Source organism: Phalacrocorax aristotelis, chromosome 5, assembly GCF_949628215.1.
Source record: "Phalacrocorax aristotelis chromosome 5, bGulAri2.1, whole genome shotgun sequence".
NCBI classification, from domain to species: domain Eukaryota; kingdom Metazoa; phylum Chordata; class Aves; order Suliformes; family Phalacrocoracidae; genus Phalacrocorax; species Phalacrocorax aristotelis.
The window spans coordinates 41,459,756-41,474,206 of NC_134280.1; the positions used below are offsets into that span (position 1 = coordinate 41,459,756).

Here is a 14,451-nt window from a genome sequence, read left to right on the forward strand (position 1 = left end):
ACACAACCTGTTCAAATGAACTGAGTTTAATTCTTGCAACACAGATAACTTCAGCCTGAAAAATGACTTGTAACAAGGGGAGGGGGGGGAATCTTTTTTCTGTTAAAATACCCATGGCAGAAAGAGAAAAGGGTTAGTGTTGCACAGGGTGCTGCTCTCTCTTCAGTTCATTGCTTGAATTTGAAGGTAACTGGCTCTGCCATGGAGAGAAACCGCAAAACACACCTGTGGTCTCATACCTAGAGCAAACCTCCACACTTGTGCTCAAAAACTGTCCCCTCTCACCATCACAGTGTACTGTTATGTATGAAGCCAAATGACAGCTGGCTCAGGGGTGAGGGTATGCATTACACAAGCGTTTTCAAGGGACTGTGGCTGCAACAGCACTTACCAACCTGAAGCAGTTTGTCCATGCACACCCTCTCAAAAAAAAAAAAGAAAAAAACAACACCCCAAAAAACCAAACCAAACACACACCCCCCCCAACAAAACCCCCACACAAACCAAAAACCAACAGCCAACCCCCACAGCCCTACTGATGGGCAAATACTAGGCAGAATCCCTACCAGGCAGTGTTATGATTTACCTGCAATGTTTGAAATTGTTTGTGACTACATAAATGTGCTGTAATCATGTTAACATTTTTTGGGGGAGGGAGAGAACAGGAGATAGAGCTTCAAACAATACCTTTGACTCCTTATGACTTAGAGATGCACACCCTCATCCTGACATGCAAACTGTAAGTAGTCTTAAGGAACAGCACAAAAACGAAAGTAAAGAAACTTAACTCTGCGCACACATTTGAAAACTGCACCTGATCTGGTTGAAGAACATCAGTGCTAACAGTTAGCTATGTTTTTTCTATATAAAAAAAAAAAAGAACTTTAAAGTCTCCATAAGCAAGATACACCAAACAGTACAGAACTGTGTACCTCTAACTTCCCACCTGCCAGAAAGGCAGAAACAAGATTATTTTGATGTAAAAATTATTGTAGATACCATCTTTATGAATTCCAATAACCAGCTGAGCTTTCATGTTAGAAAAGCTCTATGTAAAATTCAGCTTTTGTACTTAACACACACATATAAGTATTACCCCTTCTGTTTTCCTCCTATGATCAGGGCCAAAGGATTAACATGCTTGCTAGCTATGCTGCAGAATTTTATATTGTCCCATTATACAATTAAATTAAGCAACTTGAAAAACGGAAGGGGGGGGGGGGGGGAAGTTTAGCAAGTTATTCTAAGGCCTCCCTCAGAACAAGGCTTACCAGTTCCCTAGATACTGATACCAACTGCAGTAAGCTAAATTAATTTTTCTTTGTGCAACATCCTCATAAATGACAGGTTACATGTATGATCATTTCAGTTTTAAGTGCCAATCCATGCGGTGTCTCTAATTTATTCTATTTCAGCTTTGTAGTCCTCCCCCTGCTCATGCAAAGCTAATCCACAAACCTTTAAGAGATGCAAGAGTGAAAACACATTTTTACTTAGTATCTTTGACTAACAATAGCTTACATCTGGAACAAGCATACCTTTTACTTATGAACTTTTTGTTTCCATGGCCACATGGCTCTTAGCATTAAGTATCTTTCAATACAAACACGAGAAACATCCTTTTAAATAACTTTTAAACTTTGTTTAGCATAACAAATTTTTCCTTCAGCACATACCCTACCAGAACCTTTGTAAGAAGTCAGCATGATATTATTCCATCCAGAACACTAGTATTTTAAAGCAACTCATTTTTATCACATCAAAGCAAAGAATTACAGAATCGTTCAGGCTGGAAGGGACCTTGGGAGGTCTCCAGTCCATCCTCCTGCTCAAGGCAAGGTCAGCATCATATGCACACCGTGTTGCTCAGGCCTATGTCTAGTTGGCTCTTGAAAACCTCCAAGGTTGGCTGCTCCAGAGCCTTTCCAGGCTTCTGCTTCAATGCCTGACCACCCTCACAATGAATATTCACCACCACCACCATCCCCAGTCATGCCAGAACCTGTTCTCTTTCAATTTAAAACCACTGCCTCTCATCCTCCCACCATGCATCCCCATAAAGAGCCTGGCTCTTGGCTTCTTAGTAACCTCAGCTTGTAGGTCTAAAGGCTGCTGTTAGTTCCTACCTTAAGGTCTGGTATTCTGCATCAAATATTGAGAGTAAACTGGCTGTTACATTTTTAACCATGTTCTCAGCAGTATCTGGGTGCTATTTATATGATTTAGGTGCTGGACAAAGGTAGTTTGTAAGAAACCAGCCATCCTTCCCTAAAAGGTTTTGAAATCCACAGCAAAATGAAACTACAGATGACAAGAAACACTCAAGGAGAAAAAATTCTCAGTGCAATGATCTGATCAATACAATAAGCAACAGTCTCTGATGGTATCAGTGATACGGATAGCATTGAGATAACAATTAAGCATGAACCAAATGCTTCTGTCATGTAAAATTTGTTTCATTTCCTCAGGTGAAGTTGGTTAAGAAAGACTTAAAAATGCTCTTATTCATCCATCTCCCTTTGGCACCTTAAGGAAACAGGACCACTAGAGTCCGTGGGAAGGTCAGTAAGAGCCCTGAATACTCACAAGTCCCCAGGAAAGCCCTCATCTGACAAAGCGCAAACACAGTCCCCCAGCTGCACAAGTCCAAAATCCTATCACAGTGTTTCCAAACCCTGCTCATCTGAGGCCATGCACAAGCTTTTGGAGGCTGTTCTCCAACAGGGCAGAAATGTATTATGCTATAATCAGGCTGGTCATTAAATGATCAACCTGGGCCCTTCACAATCCCATTTCTACCATGCTGTAATTGATGCAGCTACTTCACCTGAATGAATGTTTTTGGTATCCTGTAGGTGTCATTGGTGACAAACCAGGCCCCATGAGCTCCAAGGAAGTAGATCAGTCAGGGCAGGGATGAATTCACACCTAACGCTTATTGTGTATTATTTTAATCAAAGTCAAACTAAAGGTCTGGTAGCAACCCTTAATGCCCAGCAAATTCTGCAGCAAGCGTGCGAGACAAAGAAGAACTATTACACACAGAATTTCCTGTGCAGAAGCAGAGCTCACTGACTGACAGAAGTAGCTACCCCAACAGCAAGCCACATGGCACTGGCATTCGTAATACAACCTCCACTGTCACCTACAGACTTTTAGACTAACACGATAAGGGTGTCAGATTTATTATGGGCCTCTTCCTCAAAAGCAGGGGCATGACTAAACTCATCTGAATTTGTAAAAACACACTCTTTAAAAGCCTTGCACTGTTTTCATATTAATAGTTCTGTGTTATAAACACCTTGATTGCTTGCACTCTGCAAACAGAAACCTTAACTTCACATTTCTCTCTCTGGGCTGACTAAAACAAAAACAGTCTTTGCTGGGATGTCTTTGGCCTTCATCTAGCCCAAGCACTTGTCAGAGTCCAGACCCAAGTCACCTCTAAGGGCAGTGGCAGACACCGTAGCCTGCAAGAGACACAGCTGGACATCATGAAAACACCAATAAATTCAGAGAGACTTCTAGAATTCAGACCACAAAGGCTAAAAAGACAGTCTCAAGGTTGCCAGCATAACTAACTATTTAATTGATTCAAGATGGGGGGGGAAAAAAAAAAAAAATCACTAAGATTGAAGGAACTAATCTTAAAATCATCTAAAATTCACTAGTGACTCAGTGAGCAATAGAGGCCTCAATCAAAAGTGACAGATCGCTGGCAAAAACAGAAGAATAAAAATATGAAGCCTAATTGCACTCATTACAAAGCTTTTGTAACTTCCCTTTTATGAAGTACTGCTCATCTGACAAGGAGAACTGGCAGCTTCAGCCATACTGTGCATGTCATACAAAAAACCACAACCTCCTAAAGGGCTTCTGTAAAGCCCCGTGGGCAAAACAAGAGGAGATGGCAACCACATTGCTGAGATAAACACAGAAATGCACACCAGCTGAACAATAATCACCTTAATTTATGTAACTTACTCAAATACTGCAACTATTTATCCTGCATTTTTGTCATTTTAGTGCAGTTCCCCAGAACGATTTATAGCCCCTAAGCCCCAAAACAAGTATACTGTTGCACTGCAAAATGCTTATTGCTTTTGTTGGTCCACTTGCTCAGCACTCAACACCCCTGCTTAAGGGTTGCTTTAGTTTTAAAATAAAAATCTAGTCCTACGCAGCAGCAGATCTTTATCCCGTGTTAAGGAGGTACATTCAGCTCTGAACAGGGGAAAACTAAGTAGGTTGTGACTCAGTTTACTACTGACGTACAACCACATCCAGAAAAAAAAAAAAAAAAGCTATGTGATATCAGCTGGAAAGGGTGAGGAACATCTCCTTCTGCTGTCTGCAGAACGAGGCAGTGGGGAGAAGTGGGAGTATGAGATCTGCAAATGCTGAAGAGTTACCCCCACCCACCCTCCTTTGAAATACCACTCCCCAAGAGGAGGTGAGGTCTGGTTGCACCCATAGCCAGCGCTGGCCTGTAGCATATAATGCACAATGGTTACGGAAGTCACTACTTCCTGGCCTCGAGTGCAGTGTTGGGGAAGCTGCACATTATCATTTTGATGACAGAATTATTTAGGTCACTTCGTTAGGTAGAAGCTAATGACACACATCCTGAAGGTGTGCATTCTCAGAGCTTTTCCCTTATGAAATGCCCAAGAGTTCATTGTTTGACTATAAACCCCAAGAAACAGCCAACAAAGGCAGGAAATTATGCCACTTTTTTAAGCGGTGAAAAAATGACTAAGTTGACTTGCCACATAGCTATATATGTAAGAGTTTTCGATCTATACAAAGCACCCCTTAATTCCAATGTACTCAAAATTATCTGCTTCTAAAACTAGTAATCAAAGTTAGCATCATATTTTTATGGAAGACTGAAGCATTAGCTTGCCAGTGCCAAACCATACTCAGAAAGCTCTCTGATCCCACTGTTAGAGAAACTTTAAAACACAAGTCTAAATTACACCTGCTCACCGTATGCAACTACTATTATGTATTTCTGCAATAATTATTTTCAGGCTGATTTAAACTTCTTGCCAATATGCTTAAGATACAGCCAGCAAGTCACTTTTGGGGCAAGCATTATTGTTCATGACTGATGCCATCCCATTCAAATATTCTGCATGTAAGGGCTTTTCTCAAATGTTATGCAACTGTTCACTCTGTTTATTTAAGTCATACTTCACTGGACAAAAGAAATCTGATAAGGTTTGTTGTGTTTCTACAGAATTTAAAGTCTAGACAAGAAGCATCTGGTTTGCAATATTCCTGTAACACAGCTGACCAATGCAGCTACCAGGTAAAACTAGTGCTGACCCATGGCAACATTCTTCCCATCTCCACTTGAGTAACAAGTGACCTAAACCAGAGAGCTGCAGGAGCTTACAAGTTAACGCATGCTCTTTAGCACCAAAACAAGATTTCTACGAATTACTTTTATGTTTAGAGGTCAAACCACCATACTTACCTGATTTTTTTTGCATCTGAGTGATAAATATAAACATACTTTGCACCACTTGTTCATATGAAAATGAGCTTATGAATCACCATGGGCTTGGTCAGTCCACATCCTGCTTAACTCCCCACCTTTCTCTTAAATGCAAGTAAGTATTAAAACGCAGTATGTTCACGAACCTTGGCCTTCACATAAACATAAGGATTCCCTTCCAACACCCATGTACCAGCATCACCAGTCAGACAGACAGGCCCATTATGGGTTTGCCTAACAACGCCTCTCCCGTTCATACAGTGACGGGGTGAACCAGAGAGTGACGTTTTATGTCAACAGATAACTAACCTACCGATTAACATTTTATCATCATACAGGGCTGTTTTGAAACTCTATTTAGACAACATTTTACAGGTTCAATTGGTATATTTGCTCCCGTATCAAACTGAGCAGTATGTAGCTTATGGTTTAGTCTCTGATTTTTAAAAGAAAGCCTTAGAAAACTCGATGCACTTTAAAGAATTAGCTACTTTATGCAGCTGTCAGTGGCAGTCCTAAGTTCCTCGCTAGCACCCACCTCTCCAGAGCCTCCACGAATTACACACAGTGCCCAAAAGGAGACTAAATTCCAAGTCGTACCAAACCCGGCAGACCCCAGCAGGGTCTCTAAGCGCCCTAAAATCACCACATTTGAGCTCAGGCAGAGAAGGCCCACGCCGAGGGGATGCCTGCGGGAAGCCGGGTAGGTGCACAGCAGAGCTCAGCAGTTTGACAGGTGCAATGGGGGACACCCTTGCCGGGGGAGCACCCCTGCTGCGGGAAACCTCCTGCCACCCGTCTCCCACGGACGCCCATGGGCACGCCGCGGGGGCTGGAGGCGGGTGGGGTGGGTGGAAGCGTCCCCGCCGCCTCCCCTTACCTGCTGCCGAGCGGCCGGGCTGAGGCAGTCGGCCGCCGCCTCCATGGCTGCCGCCGCCCCTTTCCCCTTCTCTTCTTCCCTTCCCGCCGCCGCCTGCCGCCGGTCCCCGCCGCCCCGCGCTGCAGGAAGCCGGCCCGGCCCGGCCCGGCCCCCCGGGGCACCGGGGGCGGAGCGCTGCTGGGGCCGGCCCCACCGCCGCCGGGGTGGAGGCGACCCGCGGGCGGCTCTCGGCAGGCCTCGGGGGTTCTGGCCCCGGAGGAGGGGTCTCCGCGGCAGAAGGGAGCGGGCTTAGCGCTCTTCGCCAGTTCTCAGCGCACCTGCCGCTGCTCCCACCGGTTATTATTCTAAAATCCCCACCGGAGCCGTGCGACAAGCTTCCCCGAAGCAGGCTGGATCGGAGAAAGAGATTCTGAGAAGGGTTGCAAAGCTCATCGCCTCCTTTTCATGCTCGTGAGGAAGGTAAACCCCCCGGCAACAACCAGACTCGGCTTACGTCCGCCCTCGGGGCTGCGTATCCAAGCTGCTTCCCCAGCCTGCTGGCAGATAACATTGAGACATTTCAACAGATGTTTGTAAATATCTATTCACACCAACAAGTATTTGCATCGCAAAAATAAACCGCGTACCTGTTGTTAATTTGCTACAGCTGCGTTAGTATGGTCTGTTGGGGTGTGTAGAGCTGAGCTTAAAACGGGCGATCAGTGCTGGATACGCTGGTGTTGGGTTTATTCTTAAAGAAATACCATTACACTCCTAAGCAGTAAAAAAAACGGAAAAAAAGACGGGGGGGAAGGGGGGGAGCACCGAATCGGGGTCCGAGGGTACCACAGAAGAGCAATCAGGAACAGTGAAAAGGGGGCGGAGCAAATTCTACATTTCAAAAGGTCTCCTGATGAGCTGGATGAGCCTAAAACGTACTAAGAGAAAAATCTAAGGATTAGAGGACACAGGTATTTTTAAATGACACTAAGTGGCACAATGCCTTAGCAACGTGCAGTCGCAGCAGAATTCTTGGCTCTGCGGAGATAAGTGCCATCTCGATTTCCACCCGATTTCAGCAGAAGTGCACACACCTACCCTCTCGCAGAGATGGGAGGGCAGGGAGGAAACCGCCGGGGCAGTGAGAACTACCGGAGCTTAAGCAGCTCATTTTATCCATTGCAATTTTGCTGCAGTAGCAATAGAAAGCACAGAGAGTCACCTTCCTGGCATCGGATTTTCTCCAGTTGCAGAGACAAGCAAAACAGGTTACCCTGTAGCAACTAAACCCGGTGCTCTCCCTCCTTCCCCGTCAGGCGGCACAGGTTGGGGAGTTCTGTGAAGCCTCCACCCATCAACTGAGCTCAGTTTTTCCAGGAGCTGCTAGCTCAGTTTTTCCAGTAGCTGCCAGCTCAGTACAGAGAATCCAGTTTTCCACCCTGGCAGAGCACACACTGCCATGCTGCTGACAATATTTTAGCTAATTTGGAAGTGCTGGCACTATTTTACATTCAGGGGCAATACTTCAGCTGGATTCATTGACAGTCCCTGGACCCCAGCCATGTCCCACTGTCCCTGCAAAGGCCAGACATGCTTCCTTTAAATAAAAGGCATTAGGGATTTCTAACTTGAACCCTGGCCCTGGGACAAACCCTGCATAGGTGAGGGGAAGCTTTGCATTTGTAAAACAGACTAAGTTTTACACTGAATCACAGACTGGTTTGGGGTGGAAGGGACCTTTGAAGATCATCTAGTCCAAGCCCTCTGCCATGAGCAAAGGACGATCAGGTTGCTCAAAGCCCCATCTAACCTGGCCTTGAACACCTCCAATGGTAGGGCATCCACAACTTCTCTGGGCAACCTGTTCCAGTGTTTCACCTCCGTCATCATAAAATATTTCTTCATTGTGTCTATCTAAATCTGACTGCCTTCAGTATAAAACTGTTATCCCTTGTCCTATCACTATAAGGCCTGGTAAAAAGCCTCTCTCCATCATTCCCATAAGCCCCCTTTCAGTACTGAAAGGCTGCAATAAAATCTCCAAAGTCTTCATCTTTCATTAAACTCCAAATCTACTTGTCAAGCCTGCAAGTTATTTTTTCCCCTTGATTCGTGTTTTTCTTCATTACAGGGTAAAGGACCTAATTTTGCTTTAAAATAAAAAAAAAATCTGAACTGTCTTAAATCCATGCCAATGCGTACATGAAAATACAGAAACTAATAGATCTAGAAATAATATCTGTTCCTGCTTCACAGGACCATAATCACATGCCTCAAAGGTATTGGGTTTTCAATTAGATAAAGTCAGCTTTTGAGTCAGCTGGCTCTCTTTTAAGCTACTCTGCAAATTGATAATTGGAGATTCAATGATACACTATAGCCTTGCGTTCAATTTCTTGGTAACCTGCTAGCTAGAAGGTATGACGGGTATGCCTGCAGAGCAAAATATGTGAAACAAAAGGGGAAAGGGAAGCCAGTCAGTATAGTCTACCCAGTACACTTCATAGGCAGTCAACATTCAGTACAGAGAAAACATCTGTAATTTAAATCTATCTTTACCAGATACCCATTTAATTCCCCAGTATGTCTTATATGAAGGCAGGAACCAGGCCAACATAGCATGATGGGGAAATGCTTTCCTATTCAGGTGGTACAGCATACAGCCCTAAGCCTGTTATTTAATGCTGATAAAGTTCCTAGTCTCCTTCGTTTCCCTTACCCTCTGTCAGCAAGGGCAGGGAACAACAGGAATCTACAGTACCTAAAGGAAGACCCTGGTGTGCCCTGCAGCAGTGCTTTCTGGCCCAGCTGGCTGACTTGCCTGGAGACACACCCTGAGCATGGGGTGATCCTGCCTTCAGGCTGGCAACCCAATGCCAAGCAAGTCTTCCTTTTGTGAACGGCCCTGAGCCCAGGAGAAGTTATGCCCTAATTCCCAGAGAGTGCTCAGCATTTAATTTTGGTGCGGTAAACAGTATCGAGCATCGTAGAGATCCAAAAATCATAATCAGCTGCAAAGGCAGCACTTCTGGGCTATGGCAGCTCACCCCAAGGTAGCCAAGGGCTCAGCACTTAAGTTAATTCTTCAGGGGAAATGTCTTACCTTCTATGTAGAAGTTTTAACAGAGAAGGAAAGGAGAGGAGATTGATGTTACCTGTGTAAATCTGAAGCATCATATGTAACTCACCATGAAGAAGTATGCATATTTCCATTTAGCTTAAAATAGACAGTTTGTTCCAGTTTTCTTGGTTAATAATAATTAATTACCCCTTACGTCTACTGGCAAATCTGTACAGGTTTCATACTATCTGTCACTTGGAAGATGCACCAGAGATGTACTTCCTATACAAGGCATAAATTAACTGAGGACCCCATATATACCTTTTTCTAATTACTTTCTAAATCAGTGTAGAAGCCAAGATGTTTATTTGGTTTACTTGAGGAAGCACTTCATACTGCGGAATAAATTAAAACACCCAAGTGTGCTATGGACTTGCTGGGTAGAAACTGAAGAATCAGGTCTTTTTAATACTAGCGAACTTCAATTTTTCAATAATACAGAGCTGACAGCATTCAAAACACACACTTCAGCATATCTGAACTGATTTTATATAAAGTGAGCCCCATTCTGCTTGGATTTCCAATCAGGTCCTGACAGATCTCTCAAGAATGGGAGTTCTCTTGCATACACACTCTTCCTCATCTCTCCTTCCCCAGGGCGCTCCACACTCCACTGGATCCTTCAGACACTACCAAATAAAAAGCAAGTGCATACAGTTCTGTAACTACAGGAGCTGAGCCACAATCTAGGAAGTCAGTGATGCATTTTACTTGATTGCTTACCAAGACTATTTAGCATTGTTAAGCTGATGGCAGTTAGCTCTGACTCCTTGTCCTTCCAACTGCTGCCATGTAACTTGGGGGAGCAGGGAGGTACTCACAGCACCTAGAGAACACTGCCTGAAAGTGGGGCTTAGTCTATCTTTTTTTAACCCACACCTCAAAAATGCAGTGTCTATCTAGTGTCTATCTAGTCACACCTCCCACGTACTCAGAAAGATAGCTAAATATTGTGCCTTCAGTACATGGTTCATGTGTCCGTGCATTTGAAACCGGACACTGCAAGAGCAACATGAATTCAGGGAGACATCCAAGCAGAAAGAATGCTCATGACGGAAATATGCATTACATGTAGTACAATGCTAAATTGAGCGTAAGAAAAATGGGTAACAGGAGAGATTGAAAAGGTACGGGGGAAGAGTTAGCCGACATTTTCATAAACCTCATAGGTTAACTGTGAGTTCATCTTAGGTACTTGTAAGCAGAAAATAATTGTGGCATGTAGGATAGCAGCTCAGTTTCTGATGACACACTCCTCATCTCTCCTGGGGGAACATACCTCACCTTTACAAACATGCATACACAAAAAGTGCATGCTTGCACACAACACAATGCATTCCGCCACAAATACAGGCCTAAATCCTAAAAATCAGTTTCATAGAACTGCAACCATTTACCCATAACTACAAGGGAGTTGCATCAAAAGGAGAGAGAAAGATCATACAGTCATCTTCAAGGTATGTTACAGTCACTGATAACGCAAATTCCAAGGAAGCCTGGCCTCCAACACAGGTCACACCCAATGGATTATTTTTGTCCTCAGGGAGTGTTTTTCCAGAGATAGTTTAAAAGGCATGGAACCAGGGATTCAAGTAGGAATAAGGCAGTCAAAACCTTTACAGACAGGTTTAAACACCGAAAAAACTTGCACCATAGAGCACGCTGACTCCAGCTTGGCCCACCCCAGTATTCATTCTTAAGCTATACCAGTAGCCACCTCCCAACACTATCTGTCACCTACATTACATAACTCAGTTTATTTAATTTCTATCTAACAAAAAGAAATTCTATTGTGCCTTTCCTTTATTCTCTTCAAGTAGTACCTCTTAGAATTTCAGTAACATCCCTCCATATCACATTTACTACTGGCTTTCCAAACAGTGGGAACAGACAAAGCAAGTCTCATTTTGTGGAGAAAAAGACTGGAAAGTACTTCATATTAGAAGAAAAATTTGGGTACTCAAAAAAAGAAGGGGGGGGGGGGGAAGGCTAAAGGCTCATAATCTTGTTCTTCTAATGTTCAAGAAAGTCTATAAAAATCTATGGAGTAACACCCATCTGAAGTCACAAAGACAGAAGAAACTACGCATGCATCTCACTTCATCATCCCTGCCTGCTGTGGGCATCGTGGGCACCCTTGCAGCTCAGCTGGCAAAGTTAACAAAACCTCCTTGTAAACCGTAACCAAGGCAATGAACTCAAGTATACACAACTAAGTGCTTCTTAGGAAAACAATGTCCGGTTTTCATCACTGAAATGTACTGCCAGTATCAACACATTATTTTCTGTTGAGGCTAGAACGCGATGCAGCAAGGAGGAAGGAAACTGCTGAACCAGGCACAAGTGCTTCTTGCCACACTGAAGTCAGACAAACTGCATCATGCTAGTGGGGAAGGTGGAAAACTCTTGGGTAGCCTATACGTGTCATGTTTATCATTTGGCTCAGGGAACCCACTCAACTTAAAAACTCAAAACCAGTTTGAGATTGAATATATTAATATCTTGCTACAATTAGAAAGCTTCAGAAATTTGAAATATGGGTGTACGAAAAGTTACGTGATCTTTCCATTTTAGAAGAGAGATTTAAGAATAGTTCCCATAAGCTAGTAAATTCCTTACCTCTGAAACTTTTCTGTTCCTTTGCTTAATAATGAAAAAAAAACCAAAAACAAAAACAAAAAACCACAACCAAAACCACAAAACTCCACAGAATTTTAAAAGATCAGACAAAAAAAGGGCCTTAGTTAGGAACATCTCACAGAACAGCTGAATATACAGGCATTTGTGTTAAAAGAAAAAACAAACAACAAAGCTATATGCAAAAGTGATCCAGTAAGAGACTTTTACTTGTAGAAAAGTGCTCCTCTGCTGATATATCCACAATATTAGGTTTTGCCATCTCCCACGCTCTACCTCAAACCTAATCTGCTTTGAAGAGTTGGAAGCTACATTAACCATTTCCAGAATGACTGCAAGTTTTGTAAACTGGGAAACCAACAGTAATTTTAAAGAATATCATGCAGAAGGGCAGAGGTTCAGCACCTCCGTCCTACCCTCCTTTAGGGCCATTAAGCGAGGAAACACAGTGAGCATTTGAAAACTCTGGGAGTGCCACACTTAGCTGAAACTCTCCAACTCAACACGCAAAAAAAAAGGCAACCGACATCCAGTTCACAGTAAAAGCCAAGTCCAAAAATTCACACTTACAGCTAAACATAATTATGGTTTCAACATTTGACTATATTCACTACAGAAAATAAACTAGTATGGCATCTCAAATGTACAATTGCATCTTTACCTTAAGATCCTTTGCTGACATTGAAGAAACTCATTGTCAAACATCTCAGCAAAAAACTGTCTGTTCACTTTCAGAAGTGTTCAATTTTCCCATACAAAGGGGATAATAAGGAACTCCTACCAACGAAAACCAACCAAAAGAACTGCTACGGAGTTTCCCACGACCACCCCAACTGCAACCTAAACCTATTTTTCTGAATTGGACTCATTCACACGATGCAATCCTACAAGACTGAAGTTTGGTGGGAGATTAAATAAGCTTTTCATGAAAAGTTTTTCTTGCAAGGGCATTCCAAGACAAATTTCTTATTTTGTTTTTAAAGTTTCTCAGAATGCCAGAGCTTTGTTTTTCTCTTTTCATTAATTCCCAAGCCAGAAGCAGGGAGTACAAATGAACAGACTCTTCCCTCTGACATGCCGATGGTGCTGCTGTCAGTTATCTCTGTTTAAGGGGTCAGCATTCTTGGTCTTCTTGCTTAACATTTTGAGACAAAGACTGGGAAGAGGAGGAAGGAAAGAGACCCACAGCTAATGAGGAATTTATACATGAGCATTCTCCACTTTGGAGAAATATTTGCTTATGCGTTTGCCAGGAAACCCATCTCAGAGATATAATTTAACCATGTGAGCAGAGGCTGGAAAGTCTTGTTGACATGGCCATTTTTTCTCCAAAAATGAGAGTGTTTATTCTGCGGAACACTGCTGTGAACAGCATGTACAGCTCTACAGGTAAGAGACAATTAGGCAGTTGCGTCCTGCTTCCTAAGTTATATTGCCATGCAGTCACAAGGGGCCACTGCTAAAAATATAGCCTGAACAGAAACTGAACTCCATGATGAGCTGGAACGGATTGCCAAAGTAAATCCTGCCACAAGGAATTGATCTTAAAACACCTGTTAAAAGGGGGCCTCCTATAATCATTTCCATAGATCCTAGCAGTGTTTTAGAGGCATTTATTACTTTAGTAATTGGTTTGTTGTGTATGGGGTTTGTTTGTGTCAGGGTTTTTTTTTCCTCCCCCTCCCCTTTGGGTTTAAAAGTGAAATTGTTGTAAAAGTCACTAATTACTCAGGAAGGTGATATCATCTCTTTCCCTCTGCTACTTGGTCATGTACCTTCATGCACACATTAGTAATACAGAGCTTGTTGACAAGTTCCTCAGTGGCTTGCACCTGGTGCGGTTTCTGCTGCAGTGTTAGGTTCCCTTTGCATACTAAGTCACCGGCTTAGCTGCAGATGAGTTAGTTGCAAACTGGATTCCACTTTAATATGCACTGGACTTGTGGTAGAAGGGAGAGGAAAAGTGCTCAAAGCACTTCCTTCAATTCAAACAAACCGTCTCCATGAGAAAGCACTAGAGTTCAAAGCAGCTTCAAAGACAAGGTTCCGAAAACGACAGAATTCTACAGAAAAGTCAGTTATGTAGAATTCTGTAGAAAAAACCCAGAAATTTTGACAAGCTCTGTAGCTCCAGAGCCTAGAGAATGGGAAGATCACTGCATATATAGGACATATCACTTCCACTGCTATTTAGCAATAAATAACTTGTCCTGTTTCCATACCCAGAAAGAGCAAAACAGCGATGAAAGAACAATTCCAGTAAAGGATGCTGGCCGGCAGCTTTGCAGAAGCATATTGCAGCTTTAAACCCTGACCAACTTTCTATGGGTA

The 14,451-nt window shown here is 43.1% G+C and overlaps 1 protein-coding gene across 11 annotated transcripts in view; it reads right to left on the minus strand.

Annotated features, from left to right (window-relative positions):
• Positions 1-14,451, minus strand: part of LRRFIP1 (LRR binding FLII interacting protein 1) — a 115,270-nt gene that overhangs the window by 67,010 nt on the left and 33,809 nt on the right. For 4 of the 11 annotated variants that reach the window (XM_075094106.1, XM_075094104.1, XM_075094102.1 and 1 more), the window contains exon 1: positions 6,384-6,523. The exons of the other annotated variants lie outside the window; for them this stretch is intronic. In XM_075094106.1, coding sequence (XP_074950207.1) covers positions 6,384-6,428 — 45 coding nt within the window. In that variant the 5' untranslated portion in view covers positions 6,429-6,523. Of the gene's footprint in view, positions 1-6,383; positions 6,524-14,451 lie in introns of those variants that run through there. 11 annotated transcript variants of the gene reach the window in all.